The following is a 22,665-nucleotide window of genomic DNA, read 5'->3' as shown; positions in this document are numbered from 1 at the left end:
CCACATCAGACTGGAGAGTGATTGGTTTTTCAGGGCCTTGAAACCTGCAGCGGAGCGTGTTGGGGGAGTTCAAAGTGGTCGAGATCAAGAGCTGATTGGATGCTTAGCGATCAAACTGGCAGCCGATTGGACGTCCGGCTGGGAAACGACTGATTAGGGTGGAAACCCATTTCTAGCACGGTGCTCTGCTCTCTTTGTTTACTGAGAACAGGAACGAGAGCAGAGAGGAGAGAAAACACAATGCGATCATTTTTAACAGATCAGGTGCATGCCGAGAGAGCCATAAAGCCAGTTATTGTATTTTATGAAAATTATAGAACGCAGTGTGAAGATGCAGCACGTAATTGGGACTCGGCAACTAAGACAACACGCAGAGAGGTTCGGAAGCTGGGATCAATCTGAAATCAATTACATTTGTGATCATTAGCGCTCGCACAAGACTCATTCACACCCAGCATGTTTGAAAGTGCTTATTTGAACCTTGGAGGGTTTCCTCTTTTGGCTCCGTTAATTTGATAAAGTTTAAACAACGGCAACTTGTGTGCCACCAGATAAACTCTGGTTTAAATTGCAACGCCTGGAAACACAAGATAAATGCTCTGTGTTTCTTTTTCTGTTTTTTTAATCAAACGCAGTTTAAACAAGCTACCATCAGTGTTTGATACTGTGTGACGCTCATATTGAAGTGTGTCCGGTTGCGTTTAGCTTCATTAGGATTGTGACGCGCCCCGACTTATGTCACCTTTAATTGGCAAAGATGAAGGTGCGTTAAATGTCTTCTGGTGGGTTTATCCTTCTCTACAGTCCCAACCCTGTCACACTCTTGTTTCCCTTTGCCCCCATTCACTGCACTCTCTTTCCATTGATCCCGCCCATCCCCCAATTAATTTCCAAACAAAGGAGGAAGGTCAGAGATTAATTACTTCTCCTGTGGAATACAAATGTGTTGAGGCCGCGATGGAGGCACGGAGCGGGAAAAGAGGGGGAAGAGGGGGCCCGGGCTGTGAGGGAAGGCCAGGCCAGGGTCACCGCTTCTGGGCTTTCAACCTGCTGGATGGACGGACGGACGGAGGGACGGACGGATGGACGGTGGATGATGGACGGATGGATGACGGATGGACAAATGGACGGTGGATGGACCGTTGATGAACGGTTGAAGGACGCATGGATGAATGATGGACGGATAGAGGCAATGAATGGCCGGTTGGTGGACAGATAGAGGGTTGATGGACGGATGAAAATATGATGAAGGACAATTAATACCTCTACAAACTGAGACATCTGATCAAGGTTTTCTTTGTGGACACAACGTGTGGACTTGACACACACTTTTTAACTGCTGAACACACACACACACACACACACACACACACACACACACACTTCCACAAAAACCCCAAAATGGAGACATGCTGTAACTTGGCGGCTTAAACACACACCGCTGGTTCAAGAGCTTGAACAAGTCCGGAGCGGCTGCCACTGATACGCTGCTGGATTTAAACCTCACTGATAAGCTGGCTTTGTCTGATCTCATCTCTCCCTCCCTCCCTCCCTCCCTCCCTCCCTCCATCATCCGGCCTAACTCTCTCTTATCTCCTCTCAAACGTATTAGATTCAAATAAAGATTAAAATCACTTTAAAGTAGACTCATATATATACTCCTTCTTCTACCTAAGACATTTACAATTTCCCACTTTCCCCTTCTGAAGCGTCAGATTAAGATCTTGATGTGTGGAAGCCCTCCCAGAAATCATTTTGGTCTCATATATGGCAGCAGAAGAAAAAAAAAAAAGAAGAATCTGCTGCTTATCAGTTTATCACCTCAATTAGGGGAAGATTGCAGATTTGGAACAGCTTTTCTGCTATAAATGGCAGCCATGGAAAGACATTTAAAATGTGCCAAGACTTAACCTCCAGGTCATCACATCAAAACAACAATCTGGCACTTAACACGGCACATATGCAAGCTGCAGAGACCGCGACATTCATCTCCGAGCAAGAAACCTGCGGTTAGACATTAAAGCAGTCTGAAATGTCACCGTGCTGCTGTGTGTGTGTGTGTGTGTGTGTGTGTGTATGTGTGTGTGTGTGTGTGTGTGTGTGTGTGTGTGTTCCCTGACCTGTTTTACCTTGTTCCCTTCTTTTTGTGTTGGTTACTAATGGAGACTTTCCTCCCCGATAAGCTAACCCAGGGAGACAGGGAGCGATTACGTGTGTTGTCGGTACAGTTCGGTCAGCAGCTTGGTACTTTTGAGTCCTTTAATGCATTTTGTTGACATTTACGTTGTCGTCCTTTAGGGGCGTGACCTTTTTATTTATTTTTTTGTCACTATATTCCGTGTTTCCTGGTACCTTAAAGGATGCAGGTTGTTCCTCCAGCCCACACTGGACAGGAAGCGATCTCTTCCTGAAGGGAAGATGAGACACGGCGGAGATAACAGTCGTTGTTCTGTGCGACTAAAAGAAGCTTTTTAAAGTTTCGCTTAAGCTAGTTAGAGTTGGCTAATCAAGTGGGTCCATGGTGAAGATGGAGGTCACATGACATCTGGTGCCTGGATCAGACTACACAGTATATCTGTCCTTCTGAGGTCCAGAACTGTTTTCATACACTGCTCATAGTTACACCTATGAAAAGTCGTATAAAGTGGTATATGTCTCCCATGTCAGAGACGTACTGGGACTGAAACTCAGCCACGGACTTTGAGAAAATGACAATCAGATTTCAACCAAAAACGATCAGTCCAAATGTGATATCTCCCCTCAGTCTTGAAAGCCTGTCGTTGGGACTCTCTCTGAACTTCTTTTCCCATGTAATCACATATGTATTCCACATAATCGTGATTGTCACGTAACCTCCGTACTTAATTAACTCCACCTCCATGGTTACTTTAACCCCAAACCACAATCTTTCCCTGAACCTAACCTAAGTAGTTTTGCTTGCCTAAACATTGAACGGTCTTGCACTGAACGCCCGTGTTGTCGTAAGAAAATGCATGATTCATTTTATTTATTGATTTATTTGACAGGAACAATACATAGAGGTATTGTCACATTTAAAGGAAGCGCAACAGGTGCAATGCATGTCGGACTTCTAGCCGTAGCTTCTTTGCGGACCTCGTCCCCGGTTAGACTTTTAAGACATAAAAACACATAATACGACATCAGACCCATAGTTTTATGGGTGCTTGCTCATGGTTTGCTGCCTTTCATGACTTGACTTGACAACAAATCTTTACAATCACGTTTTTACGAAGGAAGCTGAACGTGAAAACTTTTCCTTGTCACTCTGTAATAAAGGTGAGGACTTGTGTGATTGATATACTCCTCCTGACCGGTAAATGAAACAAAACGTCACAACATGATCTTGTTTAAAGAACACGTTGTTGTCTGACTAAGAGCACATGCCACCAACCGAAAGGGACAAGATGGAGAAAAGAAAAGAAAAAAAAATCAATGAGAATGAAATGACGGTGGAGAGAAGGATTGTTAGGACAGAGAGCGAAGTGAGCGAAGGAGAAAAAGATTTATGTGCAACCGCTCCACACTCCACTGCCCTCTAATTACTGAGTCCACAGCGCGTTGTTCATCACCTGCTCCTCCGTGAGACGCTGTTACATACTTTATCTCTGTGTGTCCACGCCGGAGGGACGAGAGTACGCAGGTAATACGTCCATCCGTCTGTTATCGTCCTCTCGCCCGGGGGGGGGGGCGGGGGCGGTGTCGAGGGGTATTACAGTCGACCTTCTCCCCAGCAACCGTCTCTTCCCGTGGAACCGCGAGGCGTTCAAAGACCTAGACGAGATGTGTGATCCCTCCAGGTTGATCTGGGTCAACCTCTAGGCCTCCTACCAGTTGGACGCGCCCAATAAACAACCTCAGCTGGTTCCCTTTCACCACGACGGAGCTCCTCACCCCGTCTCTAAGGCGCTGGGCCCCCGCCGACCCGACGGAGGAAGCTCATTTCAGCCGCTTGTATCCGCGATCTCCTTCTTTCGGTCTCTACCCAAAGCTCAGGACCGTCGTTTAGAGTCTGAACGTGGATGGGCTGGTAAACGGAGAGCCTTGACTTCTGGCATAACATGAAGAAGAATAAGAAGAATAAGAAGAATAAGAAGAATAAGAAGAATAAGAAGAAGAAGAAGAAGAAGAAGAAGAAGAAGAAGAAGAAGAAAGTTTTAGTTTTGTGTCTTTAATATTCAGCAGACCAACGACCTCTTTTCGGCCATGATTGTTTCTCGTTCTGCAGAGTGACAGTTCACGTCGCCGCCCGTCTGTCCCGGCTGTGCTTTAACTGTAATTTGCATCATGCAGACGGTGAATGACAATGAAGGGACGACTCAGTGGCTGATGATTTAATTGATTCGGTGACAAACTGACTGATTGGCTTGTCAAAAGACTGTTTGCCTCCTTCGCTGACTGTCTGGCACAGAGAGATAAAACGTTATTAATCCCTCTTTGACCCCTGTTGTTGTTGTCTTACACACATGCAGACGTCAGGACTTGTGGAGAGATGTCAAGTGAGGGGGCTGCGTCACGGTCTGAGGTTCAGTTCCTTGCTCAAGGGCACGAGTCCTTTCTCGAAACTTTATTAATCCCCAGAGGGGAAACTCATTTGCCACCAAAAAGTCATACAGACAACAATAGACGCAGTCCACAGTGCACAACAGACCAACAAAAAAACACATTACAAAGAACAAATAACACCAGAAAGTGCCATATAAAGTAAATGGCTTCATTTCTGTGACTGTAACTTAAAAACAAACAACACTAACGAGAGGCACAAACTGTCTGAAGATGCATGGATGAATGACAGGCTGTCTTCTGCCTGTGATATTTCCCACCATGCACTGGGTGTGTGATGTTCTTGCCTCCGTTTGAGTCTGTGCATCTTTTTTTTGTCTTTGTACGTGCCAAACGTCCCTCTGTGCACGGATACTGTCCTGCTTTAGAGTGTGTGTGTGTGTAAGTGTGTGTGTGTGTGTGTGTGTGTGTGTGTGTGTGTGTGTGTGTGTGTGTGTGTGTGTGTGTAAGTGTGTGTGTGTGTGTGTGTGTGTGTGTGTTAGCCCTATGAAGACTGACATGTTTTTATCCACAGTCTCTCTTCTTCTGTAATGGAAAGTGATTGAAGGCTTGTTTTGGAGCGAGTTTTCTGCACAGGAGCTCATTTGTCCACATCAGTTTCAAAGTGTGTGTGTGTGTGTGTGTGTGTGTGTGTGTGTGTGTGTGTGTGTGTGTGTGTGAGGACACACACACCTCACTTGGCTCGCAGCATGAAGAGATGAGCTGCAGTCCCACATCTGCTCTGACCTATGAAAACACAGCTTGTGGGCACGCTCAGTAAGCAGTAAGAGATAACACACACACACACACACACACACACCGACACCTCTGCAGTGCGAGAGAGAGAGTATTGAGTGTGTGTGTGTGTGTGTGTGTGTGTGTGTCAGATTAGATACGTCTTGATGTCGAGTACAGTAGCATGCTAGTTCCTCTCAATAGAAAAGCCTCAGTGAGCAGCTGCCAGATTAGCACGAGACGCTAACCGATATTATATTGTGGAGTCCTCTGTGGCTGAGGACGCTCCTTTGTCCTCCTGAGGCCCAAATGAAAAGCAGAGACGACTGCTCCGTGGAGTCTGTCTCCGGCATTTAGGGACTGATAATAGGTGTTGGAGGGATGAGGGAGATTTAAAGGGATGAAGCAAGGAAGTGACAGAGAATACTCAATTATATAAAGGCTGTATCAGCAAAGTGTGACCGAGGACGGAAGGAATGTGTAAGACGGAGAGAGAGAAGAAGAAGAAGAAGAAGAAGAAGAAAGAGGGATTACTTTTGCAGAACCACTTTATCAGTAGAATGAAGAAATGAAGGCTGATAGAGAGGAAGGGAAGGGGGGGGTGCATATATAAATAGTGTAAAGTGAAATAAAGTTTGTAAAATGGAGCTTTTTGTTGCCCAACCACAGCAACGTATCCTTATTTATTCCGTCCAGCAACACGACAACCTGTGTAGGAAACAAAACCACCTGGTTAGGTTTTGTTTTTGGTTTCTTCAGTGTTAGAATAACTACAGAATTAGCATTACTTAAGATCAGAAGTTATGTGACGCATAAGTCAGCGTTGCTTTTGGTTTCATACGCGACACAACAAACTCTGTTTTCGTACAACCAGCAACCATAATCCATAATCCGTGCACCGGTTCTGTTCCTCATCGAACGTAATGGGTGAGGCAGTTACAGCTTGGGAACTCTAACTTAAATGGATGGAGTCTCTGTGCGTCCGTCTGTCTGTCCTTCGACGTTCTTGACTTCACGCTCGCCGCGTGTTCTTGCTGAGGTTCCCAAGGAAGTGTGGCATTGAGTACGGCATTCTGGGTAAAGCCCGCTCTCCGCAGATCCCGGATTGGGAGCATTCCGGTCGCCTCTCAACATGTCGACGTAGCTAACGGTGCTAACGGTGCTAACGGTGCTAACATGAAGAAAGAGAGCTGAGAGCTACGGTTTGTTAGTCATTTTCTCAACAGCTGTTCATCCGATTGACTTCAGACTCGGAATGTTTGTTGCTGATGACACGAGGAAGTTCAGTGTCGAGTGTGAAGTCGTTTTCATGAGCGGTTCTTGAGAAAGCTGCACAGACGCGTGCGCTGATCCAGTACCACACAAGTGAAATATTAAGCAGTGGAAACAGGTTTATTTTACACTTAAATTAGACTTCTTTGAAACCTTTTTTTTTGTTTTCATTTCAATGTAACTATTCAATGTGGCCACCTTACATTGAGACTTCCCCCACCCACGTAATTAGCGCCCACACGATAGAAAATGAAAAAAGAAAGAGAGGCCGAGGCCGTTATAAAAGAGCACATATCATTATTAGCAGAGATGAGTATGAGAGAGCCGGTTGGAAATGGCTCCATTCATCCATTACAGACTGTGTGGGAGGGAAGGAGAAGTGCTGAAAGTAAAAAAAGTGGAGAGACTTGTTTTATAATTCATCACCGTGTGTGTGTGTGTGTGTGTGTGTGTGTGTGTGTGTGTGTGTGTGTGTGTGTGACCATTGCTCTCTGCATTGACCTCCTACTGTTCATTTATAGTTGGTGATTTGATTTGCTCACCCTGAGAAGGAAGCATCTATTTTTAATTACATTAGAAAAAAGGTGCGTGACCCCTGAAGGAAACTGCCGGCCCGATTAAAGTCCACTAATCTTTGTTTAACCCGCCTCATTCACACTAATTGCGCAACACACACAGCCTGGATGTGGCTCGTTGACCGCGTCTTGTAACTTCATACTTCCAACAGAAGGTCAGCGCTCGACGTTGCTGCATTTGTGGAAAACTGTCGTTTTTTTTAAAATCGTCGTGGTTTTAAGACGAGCGAAGCACAGTTTCTTTCTGATTTTTTTCTTTTTTATCATCTGTTGTGACAGATTTAGCCAAAGCTGGTGCATTCATGCATTCAATCCCGAAAGACACGTTTCAAAAGAAGGTAATTTATCCGTCACTGAAACTGAAGTGTGCATCTGAGAGAGAGAGAGAGAGAGAGAGAGAGAGAGAGAGAGAGAGAGAGAGAGAGAGAGAGAGAGAGAGAGAGACAGAGAGAGTTTGTTTCTGTCTGAGCTTCTGGTTTCCACAGTTTTCCTTTCCAAAATTTCCAAAAGAATACATTTTTTTTACAAGACTTTAATCCAATCAGTGAATGACTTGAAGTAATATCTACATAATGGGGAATGTTTACATTAGAAACAAAGAAAGTGGATTTTTTTTCCCCTCCACAAACACTCAAAACACAAAATCAGGCATTTCTCAAAACTGTGATGGACAACGTCAGCTCAGTTTAGGGTTTTCTTCTTCTTTGGTTTAGTTTGCATTTGAATGCGTCACCAGCTGTTAGAAAGTCAATAGTCAGTGGATGATCGATAAGAGATCACAGCTCTCTCTTTACCCAGTCAGCATGTTTCAGGTCGTCTCCTTTGTTCATTTGACTCGTTTAGAAATGAAGCAGAACAACGGCTACACACAGAGGAGTGTATCGACTGCTAACGATGTGTGTGTGTGTGTGTGTGTGTGTGTGTGTGTGTGTGTGTGTGTGTGTGTGTGTGTCTGTGTGTCTGTGTGTGTCTGTGTGTGTGTGATGTCATTATCAAAGTCTAATCATTGCCTCAGGATATGGACGACAGCCAACCACATGCTGTTAGTCTCACACACACACACACACACACACACACACACACCTGCCGGTCAGTGGAAGTGATGTCTGGATTTTAAATGTCTGTCTCTTTAGATTTGCGTTCATGATGTTTCTGTCTGTTGGAGTTAAAGAGACGGAATCCTCCTTCAGCTCAGGTGTCATGGACAGATAACATAATAATAATAATAATAATAATATATAATCTATTATCATATAACATCATATATAATATATTATCATATAACAGCATATATATATATGATATCAGATTTTATTTGAGGAGACCGGGGTCAAAATGTGACACATCTTAAATTCCTCCAGTAAGAAAGGAGCTGGAGTGATGACACGTGTTCTGCACATGCTCAGTAAGATTCTGTCTCTGCACATGCTCAGTAAGAATCCGGATCGTTTCCCCTCGGCAGGAGTTTGAAACGGATTTTGACGTTTTAGTATTTTTCTTATTTTCGTATTTTTTTAGCTGAGTGTGAATTTAAACTTTCATCAATGTTAGCTTGAGGTTATTGGTCACAAATGAACATGAACAACCGATGGTAATATTACTATAATATAATATTAATATGAACCCGTAATATGGGCGTTGCTAGCTAGCATACAGGATTTTTATCTCGGCTGCAAAATTGCCCAAATAAAGCACCTTGTTTGACATTCTTCTATGTTAGAAAACAAACGCAAAATGACATTTAATGTTTCCATTAGATCATTTATTATACCTAAGTTATCAAATCAAATGTCCCTGCAAAGAGCGTGACCCGAAACAGGAACTGAATCATCGATTATTATGTATAGATTATGTTTTTAAACGCTGACATCTTTCTCCTCTCCTCTCCTCCAGGCGAGGACGACGACGACGACGAGTGCGGTGAGGAGAAGCTGCCGTCGTGTTTCGACTACGTCATGCACTTCCTCACCGTCTTCTGGAAGGTTCTGTTCGCCTTCGTCCCGCCCACGGACTACTGGAACGGCTGGGCCTGCTTCGTGGTCTCCATCTGCATGATCGGACTGCTCACCGCCGTCATCGGTACGACGACAGCTGAGCGTTGACATTCTGACACGAAGCATCGAAGCGAGGAAGCCATGAGGCGTTATTTAAAGGACGTTTGGTATTTAAGGGGAGACACTAGAGGGGAATAGATCTAATAGAGAACTAATAGACATTACAGTGGTTATACATAAAGACAAGAATAGAGATCACCATGAATCTTCACCAGCTCATTACTCACATTGAGATGATTGTGATGTTTAAATATGCAAATGAGGCATTATGTAATGGTAACTTTTGGTGAATTTAAGAGAAATCTACAGACGTAAACAGACAAAGAAATAAAATAAATGTTTTCTTTCCACTCGTCTGAAACAAGATATATTATGGAAGAAATATAGACTAAAATCTAAATTGACCAGTGCATGAAAACAATGTTTTTCACCCGTGGCGTCTGCCTTTAAAATGATCTTTCTTTCGATCTGACTCTTGAGTCGTTCCAGCTTCTACGATCACGAGACTCTTTGTGATCTTCAGTGTTAGACGTCGATCTCCGGCTAGCTGTTGTTGGACCGGCATCCGAGGTTTTAACAGAAGCGCGACGATAACGTTTTTCCCCCCTCGTGTCGTCACAGGCGACCTGGCCTCTCACTTCGGCTGCACGGTGGGCCTGAAGGACTCCGTCACGGCGGTCGTGTTCGTCGCGTTGGGAACCTCTGTACCAGGTGAGAGTGTGTTTCTGTGTTCTCTCCCTCGCTCTCGTATCGATCCACCGTTAAATATTCTGCCACTGGACTTTAATCAAAAGGCCTTTTCTCTCCCCACGTTTGGTATTTAGCCTCAGAAAAACCATCGCGAGCATAAACACCCCGAGGTCTTCTTCGTCAGGAACAGACGTGTGCTCGCCTATTCGCAGAGTTAAACCTCGACATTTTCCATTCCTTTGCTTCCGTGTTCATTTACTGGGCACCTCATTGCTCCCATGTCTTGTCTTCAGCGTAGATACTGCAGAATAAATGAAGCTGCTGTGTTCCTGCAGCGATGGCTGTGTTTTTGTTGTTAAAGCCTCATTAAAGTTAAAGCTCATTTAAACTGCAATCACGGAAAAAACAAATCGACGGCAGGAAAAGCAGCGGAGGTGGCACATTTTCCTTGAAAATGAGAAATACGCGTAGGAAGACGATTGAGCGCGTGAAAAAATGTTCGATAAATTTAAATATTTGGGGCTGATGTGTCATTATGGTTATTTACATTTATGTAAAAGTGGGCCTTGGTCTTTAATGAGCACAAGAAGGAGGAGCTTCTACGTTTACAAAGGAACAAGAGAGGAATAGAGCATTTGAATTAACGAGAAAATGAATCAAAGTTACTACAAGGAGCTTTTAACCTCTCTGTTTAATACTCGACATGACCTCCATTATTAAACAAGAAAAAGATCACTACATTACGAGCATACAAAGTTCTTTTACTGTCGTTATATAACAGGGTTGCACAATAAAATGCAGATTGCGGTCCCATTTTATGACATAACAAAACACAAAAACTAGACCTGATATAGTTCTTCGGGTTTTATTCTCATGAATCGCATCAGATGAATCGGTATACGGCGCGCAGGTTCACCAGAAACTCCCTCAGCTCAGACTCCAGTGACCCAGGACGTATTGCTGGACCTGCTGCAGGGAAGGGGGGGGGGGGGGGCGGGGGGCACGCGAGAACCAGAACCAGGACCGAGAGGGTCAGACTGTCAGACCCTGCTGCAGCAGAACGAGAGGTTTTTCTAAAGGGAGTCTGGCAGCTGCGGATCTTTACGTCGCAAAGCCAGAATCCACGCAGAATAGAGCTTCCTTGTAGTAACTTTAAACAAACACATATGTCGAAATGAACTAAGACTTTATTCGATCTCAGTTTTTCACCATGACTGACCCGGTCTAGCTCCCAGCCTCTCTCCAGCGTGTCTTTATGTGCGGAAGTCTGTTAGAGGGAACGGTGTGCAGACAGCAGCATGCATCACCCTCTAAATATGAAGAATGGCTGTCCACTGCAGCGGCCGACTAAATATGTTTTAACCTTGGCGTGGTCTCCTGCCTCTGCGCACACACACACCTACACACACACACACACACACACACACACACACACACACACAGACCTAGAGCACATGATTGATGTATAACATGCAGACACATTAACAACAGGGCAACTGTAATTACTTCGACAAACACACAGTCATATACTTGCAACATATTCAATTTTAAAGTAGGTTTCGCCCACTTCGCACACACACACACACACACACGCACACACACACACACACACACATGCACCATGTGTTATTAGCATAGGGCTATTTGTCATGTCAGGCTCAGGTGGTCTCTATCCTCCCATTTAGGGAGCTCAAGGGGGGAAAAAAGTGATGTATTACATACTATTACACACACTCATACATAAACACTTTGAAACATGTATGCACACATAAAGGAAATGTAATATTTGCACACACACACACACACACACAAACAGAAAAACATGCTCGCTAATGGTTGCTTTTACACACAAAATGTGTACGCACACACACACACACACACACAGCTGCTTATAACACGGAAAGACACACACAGACACACAATGTGTTGAGCTGCAGAATGGAAACAAAGTGGTTCAGCCTTTCTGAGGCTCTCAGCCTTGTTAACTGAACCTCCCGTGGCTCACACACACACACACACACACACACACACACACACACACACACAGAGAAACAGACCTCAAGTTCTGTGGTTATTACTGTTTATAAAACCCATTCTGTGCTGTGGTTTCATGACGATTAACCTCGTTTATCACAGGCCAACTCCCCCACACACACACTTACACACACACACACACTTACACACACACACACACACACACACACACACACACACACACACAAAGAGATACAGGAAGAAAACAGTGGGAGTGGAGCTTTTAAGAAACTAAAATTTGTTGTGGGTTTGGGATTGAGGCCAAACCTCTGAGCCTCATAAGTTAATGACTCCAGAGTTTATCTAACATATCCTGCGTATCATTTCACGTCGGCCTCATAAACTCACTAAATACATTTAGACTGAGGAAACTGCACCGCCGGCTCAACGGGGTAAACCACAGCGACACAGGGGGAAGAAAACCCATATGTGCCTCCCTACAAATAATCATTGGTTGAAGCCACAAGTGAACAGTTATTAGAATATTGAACAAATGTCTGATTGCCAAAATAACAAAATCTGAATCAATGTCTTCATTGGCATTTACAACACACTCATTTTCTAAGATATAGCTCCAAAAGTTGTATGAAAAGAGCCTCATTTGTCTCGTCTGTCGTCATGTTCCGCTGGCCAAGGTTTGATCCATGACCAGGTGTAACGAGAACTAAGAACCGGGTTTCTTTATAATCGCTTGTGAATATTCATGAGCCCGAGAGGATGGACCCTCGTGTTTTATGAGGAGCCCTGACCTTGCCCTCTATCGCCACCATCAGGCAGAGTAATGTCCACGTGCAGACAGATTGCCAGACTGTTAAAAGAGAGCTGAAGAGAGAGAGAGAGAGAGAGAGAGAGAGAGACAGAGAGAGAGACAGAGAGAGAGAAAGAGCGAGAGAGAGACAGAGAGAGAAAGAGAGAGAGAGAGACAGAGAGAAGACGGGTTGATTGACGGGATGGGAGAGGAAGAAGGGCAGAAACACTCGAGGGAGAAACACACTCACACAGAAGGAGCTGCAGAGTTAAACCCGTTTCTCTCACACACACACACACACACACACACACACACACACACTCACCCACTCAGTCGTGCACGCCAGCACTCTTAGACCAATTGATGCACACAGACACATTCAGGCCTCCTCCAGCTGGTGGAGGCTCGGCTTCAGATTGGACCCAGGTGGCGTCGTTCACCAACACACACACACAGACGTGTTCATGCATGCACAGAAACACACACACACACACACATGAATATTAAGCCTCAACACACACACTTAAGTCCAGCAGACCTGTCCCCGAGGCGTTAAGGTGTATGGGGAGATTTAGCTTTGCTTCCTCTCCCCTCCTCTTCCTCGTCCTCTTCCTCTCTTCCGTCGCCAGCTTGGCTTCCACTTCAAGAAAAGCCCTTTCCTGCCTCTCGCTGTATCTGGCAGATAAAAGCAAGAGGACACGAGGGGCTAACGAAGAGAGGATGGCAAAGAAATTAGTGAGAGATAAGAGCGCTAACTGACCATTTGGCTATTTTTGCTCCATCGGCGCAAAGAGCCTATTGTTGAGATTTGGCAAGTTCTGCAGCGTTCCATCTCAGTGCCACGAGGAAGAGCGGCGCTTTGGAGCTGCTGTAGTCTGGCAAACATGAAACCGGGGGGGGGGGGGGGGGGTTTGGGTTCCAGGCGGCACAATTCAACCTAAATTATTGATCTTGGACCAAATTCAGGCTGTTCTGCCTGTGCTGCCAGCAAAACAGAACATGTAACAGGATTAAAGATTGTGCTTTTCTAATTTAAGGTTCCCTGACTAAATGTGGGAAACAGGATTTGCACATCGTTGTGTATTAATAATTAATAATTACTGGTGTTTATCCAGAGCGTTCTTATGTAACGACGGCATGTCGAGGTCAGGAGCTCAATAAGTGTAAATATGTTCGTGCTGCAGAACACTCAGTCATTTCATTTACACTGTTACACTGACTCTGCCAAGGCCTCGACTTTACTTCTAATTAGTCAACACTGTCGTGGGTAAATGAGTAAAGAAAAGGACGTTATTGTCCTCCATCTATTTAACGGAACACAGAGCAGTGAAAAGCAAAAGAATGAAGCATGAGCAGCAAAACAAACAAGGTACAAAAAAAACATGCAGAAGAAGATACGAGACACGGTACAAAATAATACAAACATGAATACAAGTGGGTGCCTGAGGATGTTTATGTTGCATCATGTCAGTGTTGCCTGATAGTGGTATGACAGAATAAAGTCAATGTTTTTATGTTTACTGAGGGAATAAATCAAGAGAGAAGTAGAGTCATTTTCTCATAGACTTCTATACAACCAGAGGAGTCGCCCCCTGGTGGACACTAGAGAGAATGCAGCTTTAAGACTCTTGCCGTCTGTTCCCAACAAACGTTCACTTGTGATGAGAATCCGTTGAGGATCTTGTGTTTTATGAAAATTCCAAAATGTGCTCAAGTTTGATCAGTCTACCTCCTTTTTTTTTCCCCCAGACACTTTCGCCAGTAAGGTCGCTGCTACCCAGGACCAGTACGCAGACGCATCCATCGGTAACGTGACGGGCTCCAACGCTGTCAATGTGTTCCTGGGCATCGGGGTGAGTCCAGCTGATTGGACCGCTGATGAGTCGCATCGGTTAAGACGATACTCAACTTTGTGAGTGCTGCTCTTTATAAAACACGTTATTCAGTTTGATTGTGCTGCTGCTTGGCAGGTGGCGTGGTCCATCGCCGCCATCTACCACAACAGCAGAGGGGATGAGTTCAGGGTGGACCCGGGCAAGCTGGCCTTCTCCGTCACGCTCTTCACCATCTTCGCCTTCATCGCCGTCGCCGTGCTGATGTACCGACGACGGCCGGAGATCGGCGGAGAGCTGGGGGGGCCGCGGACGGCGAAGGTGCTGACCACCATGCTGTTCGTCACCCTGTGGCTCCTCTACATCCTCTTCTCCTCGCTGGAGGCCTACTGCCACATCACGGGCTTCTAAGAGGACCCCGGAGACCACGGAAAGGGGAAAACCTGAAGGAGACAACGCGGAGGAAACCATTGATCTATCACTCCCTCCCTTTACGCAGTAGATTGATTGACAGGCGAATGGATGTACAGATGAAGAAATGGAGGATGCATTGAAGCATCGAAAAACAGAACGGAAGGAAATACGGATGCATGGAAGGACGGCGACGAAACAGGAAAATCACAGGAGCCGGAGAGCTAGCTGGAAGAAGAAGAAGAGATGGGAAAATGTCAGAAGAAGGAATAAACTAAGGAATACTTTTTTTTTTGTCTTGATCTATAAATCCAAACCAATCAAGTTGTCTTAAACCCCCGTATTAAATACATGAAACTCTGGTTCAACCGTAAAGAAATTAAGAAGATGAGTTTTAGCAAAACAAGGAGCGGATGTGTGGCTTCATCTACACCCCCCCCCCCCCCCCCCCCTGCAGTCGCTACTCCCAACGTCCAACTACAGTAAGAGACACGAGTGAGGCGGACAGATCAGTACGTCCATGCATGACCAGACGATACTGAACACGCAATCAGAAGAAACCTGGATATAACCGCCGCAACTGTTTAACGACAACAAACTGTGTGCGTGCTGGTGTGTGTGTGTGTGTGTGTGTGTGTGTGTGTGTGTGTGTGTGTGTGTGTGTGTGCGTTTCTGTGCTCGTGTGTTGTTGGGAAGACGGTCGAGTACTGTGAAAAAAACAACAACAACAACAACAAAAAAACAACAAAAAAAACGCCTCTGGTTTTGCTGAGACTGGAGTATGCTTTTCTTATCGGACGTCTTTTCTGACTCCCGCTCTCCCCCCCTCCCCCTCCCCCCCCCCCAGCCTGTAGAAACGCTGAGTAAGACTCTTTTTGCAGGGAGGGCGCGTTCCATTTGAACATCGCTGAGGTTAAGAAATGTAATATGCGAGCTGAAGGTACATTACAGCTTCCGCTAGGTTCCTTCTGAATGTCTCGGTTACGCCTCCTGAACGGGCCTCTCTCTCTCTCTCTCTCTCTCTCTCTCTCTCTCTCTCTCTCTCTCTCTCTCTCTCTCTCTCTCTCTCTGTCGCTTTATACAGTAGGTGTAAATGATTTAAGGTCTCATTTGAATCAAGGAAGGGGTTAGTGTGCTTTTACCTTTAATAAGGCCGCGTCTGAGAAGACACAGCGGCCACTCTACCGTTTGAAACTGTTAGAGAAACTATTATCATTGCATAGATATCTAGGTTATGTGTGTTTTATTTTTTTAACTATGAGATTGCCCCATCACGTGTCAGTCGTAACATCGCAATAGACTTTATAAAAACGTAGGCTCCGCCCTCTGTGAAACCTCATTGGTTGTCTGTTTTCTCGTCGTGTTTTTTTTATTTTTTCCTGGCTTTGATGCCCGTTGGTTTACTCCAACAGCTTGTGTCATTGGCCCCGTGTGTCTTAAGCACCCCCCCCCCCCCCCCCCCCCCGGCTGGTCAGTGGACCAATCAAAAATCCTCAAGGGCTTTGTAAGAAACAACCACTAATCCCTTCACCCTGACCCTCGATGTATAAGTCTTCGCATAGATTGGTCTTTAGGGGGCTATTTAACAGGGATTTGTGTTCCTTAACATCAGAGCATTAACTGCTCAGATATTAGGGAACAAAAACACAAGACTACATGACAGTTTCTTTGAGTGCAGACATCGTCAAACCAAGTACCAAGAGTTACCGAAACATTGTCAAAAAGCGACCCGATGATCCAAAGTACTCGGTCGGACGAGTCTTCAACCCTTCTTGGATTCTTTCCCGGTTCATTACAAAGACCGCCTATGAATTGCGTCCAAATCAAACCAGCCATCCGATGTTCTTTTGCCACTCTGCTTCTTAAGAATACTTCTCTTCAGGCATGTGGGTTATGAAGGCCTCAACCTGAAGGAAGCAATGAAGGTTTACGTTGTTTCTTTATTCAAGGACAGGTGTTTGCTCTTGACTGACGAACCATCATCTGAAGTATGAGATTCACACCTTTTGGAAATCAACCTTCAGCAGACAGTTTTCAGTCTTAACGTAGAAGCCATCAGAGAAGTATTTCCTCAAAGGGTACAGTTCACCTCACCTCATTCGGCCCTACAGAAACTGCCCCTCTAGGACCTGTATCTCTAAGTGAGTTCAGCTGAGTCCTTCTAAAGCTGCATTCACACCAAACCAACGACTATTTTCGCGCTGTGGCGAAAACGCCAGTCCTCCCATTCACGTGAATGCGGGTAGCGCACGTGACCTGCAACTTTTTGGAATCAAAAGAATCAACTTTTTCGGAGAAACGCGCCCCATCGTCACGCCTAGCCGATCACATCAACGGCGATCCTGAGTTGTACAATCCAGCCACGGGGGAACAAAAAAGACGTAAATGTGGACGAGCAGTTGCTTGGTGTTAGCGGGCCGTTAAAGTGAAAAACCACAGCGCGACCCTGCGTTAGTCTGATTTTGGTGTCAATGCAGCCTGAAGCTACATCCACACTTCTACGTTTTGGTTTTAAAACGCATAACTTCCGCTGCGCTCACGCTTGGCGTTTTGGTGTGATTGCGCGGAAGCGGAGACCTTTGAAAACGATGACTCAGAAGCCCGAGTTCACTTCTCGGTTGGGTCTTATCAGTAAAATTTAAAACATGGTAGTGTGGATGCAGCTTCACTCTGTGGGTTACACTGGGGACTCTGGAAAACCAGTCCTGGATAACTCCGTGGCTCTGTTAAAGTGGAGTTCATAACCATTACATGAGACGATATACTTTATTTAGAACCATTTTCGGATTGTGAAATCAAAGAATTAAAGAATTTTACCCAACAGTCATTGAATTATTGAAAAGCAGTTAGTCGACTAGCCTCCGGCTTTAGGTCAGAAGGAGTTTCCTTTCTCTCTGGTGTAATTATCATGACTGGTCCATAAAGCCGTCGCTCTGTGCTCTTTATTACTGGTGTTTTGGTGGTACAGTGCTTCAGTCTACTTTAGGAGCCCCGTAGGAGTGATGACTGTCCGTCCAGTCGATGCTCATTAGTTGTGCAGCGCTGGTTTCCGAGTCAAAAGTGAACCCGACACCAGAAAGCTCCGACCGCCGATCTCCCTTCACGATACGGGGCAATAACGGGGGGTCGTCATTTTATTGGTTTGAAGCATAACAACACACGCATTGTCTCTTCTAAATGACTTCTGAGCTTTGAATTTTTACCAAAAGTCTGTGTGTGAGTTAGGACGGGAGTTTCCATCCAGGAAAAAGGCGACTGAGGGTTTTGAAAACACTCAATCTACCAAACTTCTTTTAAAAAACCCTCATCGAGTGCTGGAATCGAGTAAACATGTTCTCAACTGATACAAACTGACACCTATCAGACCGAGACTGACTGACCGGGAATCTTCTTTCAGTAATCAGTCGTAGATTCAAAGCTCATCCTGAAATGATTTCTGCGTATTTTTGGCTCCAAAAAAAATGGGCTCAAAACCCCGAAATATGAGTAGAATATAAATCTTATACATCTGGACCGTCAAGAGAGGTTTACACTTCAGACTGTTAACTCTTCTACGTTCACGAATCTTACTGTTTAAGTAGGCATCCTCAAAGTCCATCCATAGTTTTGTTGAATGGCACTATATGCATCTGAATTGGCCAGAATTTTCCTGCTGACGTTGTGTGTGTTTTTGTTTTTTTTAAACTTGATGTATAATATAATAAGTAGTATTTTAAATGTCATCTGTAAAGTGAGTAGTCTGGGTTGGACGTAATCCTTTTTAAAACTTGGCAAAAGTCAGCTTTCAACCCCTGTGAGAGAGTAGAGCTGAGCCGAGCCCTGGATTGGACGAGTTTTGGCAAATCCACAGCATCTGGAGGACCACTTCAAATCTAAAATACGTCTTTGAGGTTTTAGCGAACAGACGTACGTTTCTGATCCGCCAAGATGTGCATCTGGAATACAGAATGTCAGTAGGTGATCCAAAACTCAGCATGCAGACATTTTTTTTTTTTTTATTTGCAGCGCCGATGTTGCACAATTTGGACAAAAACATTTGCGTAAACTCTTAGCGCTGAATGCTCCTCAGACTGCAGTGTCAATGAGATTTGCCAAACTCTGGCCAATGCACGGCTCTCATTAGAGTAGCTGTTGTCTCGTGAAGGCCTTGGAGTGGCAGTTTACCCCTGTTTTGCCAAAGGGAAATCTTTCTATCACAAACTTACTACTCGCAGTCCGACCTGTAAAAGGGGTTTTCTAACCAATGGATCTTTTCTTAAAACACCAAATATTAATCACGTGTCATTAACACTTTGAAAGGAGAACTTTGATGTTGTTTTAACCAGAATCTTTCTATTTAAATTTGTATGCATTTGTCTCTTCACTGGCATGGAGCTTAAAGGTTTATACACTGTAAAAAGTTATGCTAGCTTGCGCAAAAAAAAGAAAGAAAAAAAAAAAAAAGATAGTGGAAAAGCTGTTGCGTCACGTTTCGAGTAACTTCAGCCGGGTTTGGATTCTCTTTGATGGGACTAAGTCGTGTTGGATTTACTTCGGACGTGCCTGCTGCCTCTTTTTGTCCGAGCGAATGAAAAAGCTTCGCAGTAATGTAGTCGTTTTGCATCCAATTAGTTTGCCGCACAAATCTTTCCAGAAGCCCGACATTGTTTTTCATCGATGGGGAGTCGGTTGTTCTGCTACGCCGCCGCTCTCAGTGTATCTACCCTGACTTTAGAAGAAGCTCGTCTGACGTGAAGCTCGCGGCAGATTAACGACAGCAGCTGATCGAAGGCCCCGGAGCTTCCGGACCGAGGTCCTGGACTCTTGAGGGTTGAAGGGTCAAAGGCTGTAAATATAACACCAAGAGCAAGCTAAGGAGTAGAAAAACAAGCTGTAGACTGCATTAGACTTTTATTTGTTCTTCTTCTTCTGTGGTGGGGTTTGAAGAAGAGGGTTAGGGTTTTAAAATGAAGGAAAAGTTTTGCACTGGTTCTTGTCGCTTCTGTGAAACAGCTGTTGTTTCGTCGAAAAAAAACGCTAACGAAGTTGCTTCTGATGTAAACAACAACAGATTTAGTTTTTTTTTTTTTTGTTTTGATTGATGTAAACAATAATAATGTTGAACGTGATGTTAAAAAGGGAAACTCTACGGCGGTGAACCGTTAACGATGTTGCTTCTGATGTAAAGATTGATGATGAGTCTTCATCGCCTCGTTCACTTCTGAACCGTCTGAGGAAGAAAAAAAAAAAGAGCAAACAGACGAAACTGAAGGACAACCCCCCCCCCCAAAAAAAAAAATGTTACAAAAAAAACATTACCGGAGCTATCCTCTACCCTTAAAAAGTGACATTTAACGAGTGCGATGTAAAAGAAGAGAGGAAGACGAGGAGGAAGATGAACGTTAATGATAAACAAACAAAAAAAAATGAAGTTACAGCCATACATTGATTTCTGGGTCAGTGAGATTGAAATGGACTTCTCCTGCCCAGCATGTGTATTGTTATGGTGTCTTATCTGTCCCTCTGTGTCTCTCCCTCATCTCTCTCTCCCCCCGTCTCTCTCTCTCTGTTTCACTCTCTCTCTCCCCCCGTCTCTCTCTCTCTCTCTTTGTCTCTCTCTCTCTGTCTCTCTCTCGCACCACGTCTCTCTGTCTTTCTCTCTCTGTCTGTCTGTCTGTCTGTCTCTCTCTCTCTCCCCCCTGTGTCTCTCTCTCTCTCTGTCTCTCTCTCTCTGTCTCTCTCTCTGTCTCTGTCTCTCTCTCTGTCTCTCTCTGTCTCTTTCTCTCTCTGTCTCTGTCTCTCTGTCTCTCTCTCTCTCTCTCTCTCTCTCTGCTGCCAAACACAACCAAAAACTGGCAGCGATTCCTTTCCGTTCTGTCTTTTTCTTCCCAGTTTCCCTTCGGACCCTTCGGACCCCCCCTCCTCTATGCCATGTTTTCCATAATCTGGAATGTCAATGTGATACTTGTTGACACTGTGCATGAATGATAACATGTCTGTATATAGTTATAGAGAATCGTATCCCATTCCCCTGGTGTTGACAACAACAAAAAAACAACAAACGGTTTGAATGTTGTACAGATTCAGATTTTCTGTTCATCTTTTATTCTGTTTGTAAAACTTAAAAACTGTTGGGTTTTTTTGTATTATTTAAAAGGAAGACGTAACTGGCACATTACTGATGAATTAATTAAGGGTTGTTCTGTTTCTGTTTGTTTAAGAAGGCAATATCTGCTGTTATTGAATGAGAGATGAGATCTTAAAGGAGTTATGTATCTTAAATAAATAATCTATACGGGAGTTGCATGGATTATTTGTACAAAAGAAAACACACACACACACACACACACACACACACACACACACTCACTGCTTGCTACTTCTAATACCGTGGCTGTATTCTGTGAGAGGGCGAGGAATACTGTATGTACATCTAAAGGTTATTTTGTCATTAAAGAAATAATAATAGTAATGTGTATATACTGTACAGTGTTATAAGTGAGGTGGACTATATGGCCATCACGCTGAGGATAGAGATTAATTCTACATATTTATTTTAAAGAAAACAAAAACACTCACTACACTCAAGAATGACATATATTGCCTTTTTTTTTCTTTTTTTTTCTTTTTTGGGGGAGAAGTTGTATTTTGCTTCTATAGTTTCTCAATCTCTGCCTCGCTCTTTCTTCTTCTCTGTCTTTTATTGTTCTACCGGAAGGTTCTGTTGGTTCTGTTTTTCCCCTCTATGTAGAATCCAGTAGAATATTTCTGCCCGTCATGTCCCCATCTGCCTCTCAAAAGGATCATTTGTCTGTACTCCAGTCGCCATCTGTCTGCTTCAGAGCCGTCTGTCATTTCTTCTTTGCTCTCTAAATCCATCTTTTCCTCTTTCTGTCCTTAATCCCTCCTCTGCTGCAGCATATCGTTTTTTTCTCCACCTCCACCTCATCGTTATCTCTTTCTCTCTCTCTCTCTCTCTCTCTCTCTCTCTCTCTCTCTCTCTCTCTCTCTCTCTCTCCTTTTCTTTGCTCCCTTCGGGTGCAGTCGGGAAAATTCATGTCCGTCGATTTGATTTGGTGTCTTTGTTATTTTTTTTTTTTTGTTAAATGGAACAATAACCGCAACAGTTATAATGTTGGTAATAATGAAGATTATTTTTTCTTTCTAAGTTTTGTTTTTGTTTCTCGCTGCTGTCCTCTGTGTGTCTGTGTGTGTGTGTGTATGTGTGTGTGTGGGTGGGTGGGTGGGTAGTGTGTGTGTTAATTAATTTAGTTTGTTTCTATTCATTTTTGTTGAACACCAACTGATCGGAGGAAAGTTGTTGTGTGTGTTGCCACTAACTGTGACTGCTCTCCATGGTACTTCTGATAAAACCAATAAAATAAAGTTTGGGATACCCTGTTTCAAAGAGCCTGCGAGTCCACCGCCTCTCCCTGTGTGTGTGTGTGTGTGTGTGTGTGTGTGTGTGTGTGTGTGTGTGTGTGTGTTTAAAAAGCTATAATATGAAAACCTAATTATTATGCAAATTCATATTTGAGTTAACATTTCGAGGAAGTAAATGGGCATCCAGCTCTTTTGTGTGTGTGTGTAGCGTCTCTCGCTCTCCAGCTAACGCTCAACCTCCCTTAAAAACAAATCTTCTTTTGTCCGTTCAGACTGTCGACGCTGAAATGACATTTGTGGGAAAGCGGCGACGTCTCATTAACCGTCGTCTGACTTCTTCTGTCTTTGTGTGAGAGACGAAACGACGGCCGATTCATTCTGTCTGTGTTTTC

The 22,665-nt window shown here is 44.3% G+C and overlaps 1 protein-coding gene across 1 annotated transcript in view; it reads left to right on the top strand.

Moving 5' to 3' along the window:
* The window catches only part of slc8a1b (solute carrier family 8 member 1b), a 128,395-nt gene extending 106,094 nt beyond the window's left edge, over positions 1-22,301 (top strand). Inside the window, exons 9-12 of the mRNA XM_068731845.1 lie at positions 9,036-9,221; positions 9,818-9,907; positions 14,418-14,521; positions 14,639-22,301. Of these exons, the coding sequence (XP_068587946.1) occupies positions 9,036-9,221; positions 9,818-9,907; positions 14,418-14,521; positions 14,639-14,911 (653 nt within the window). The 3' untranslated portion in view covers positions 14,912-22,301. The remainder of the gene's footprint in view (positions 1-9,035; positions 9,222-9,817; positions 9,908-14,417; positions 14,522-14,638) is intronic.
* The last annotated feature ends 364 nt before the right edge of the window (positions 22,302-22,665 follow it).

The sequence above is a fragment of the Cebidichthys violaceus genome, unplaced genomic scaffold (assembly GCF_023349555.1).
Source record: "Cebidichthys violaceus isolate CVI_PGR_0920_01 unplaced genomic scaffold, fCebVio1.0.p SCAF_54, whole genome shotgun sequence".
Taxonomy (NCBI): Eukaryota; Metazoa; Chordata; class Actinopteri; order Perciformes; family Stichaeidae; genus Cebidichthys; species Cebidichthys violaceus.
Note: the sequence above shows the minus strand (reverse complement) of the source record. Positions and strands in the feature narration are given on the sequence as shown.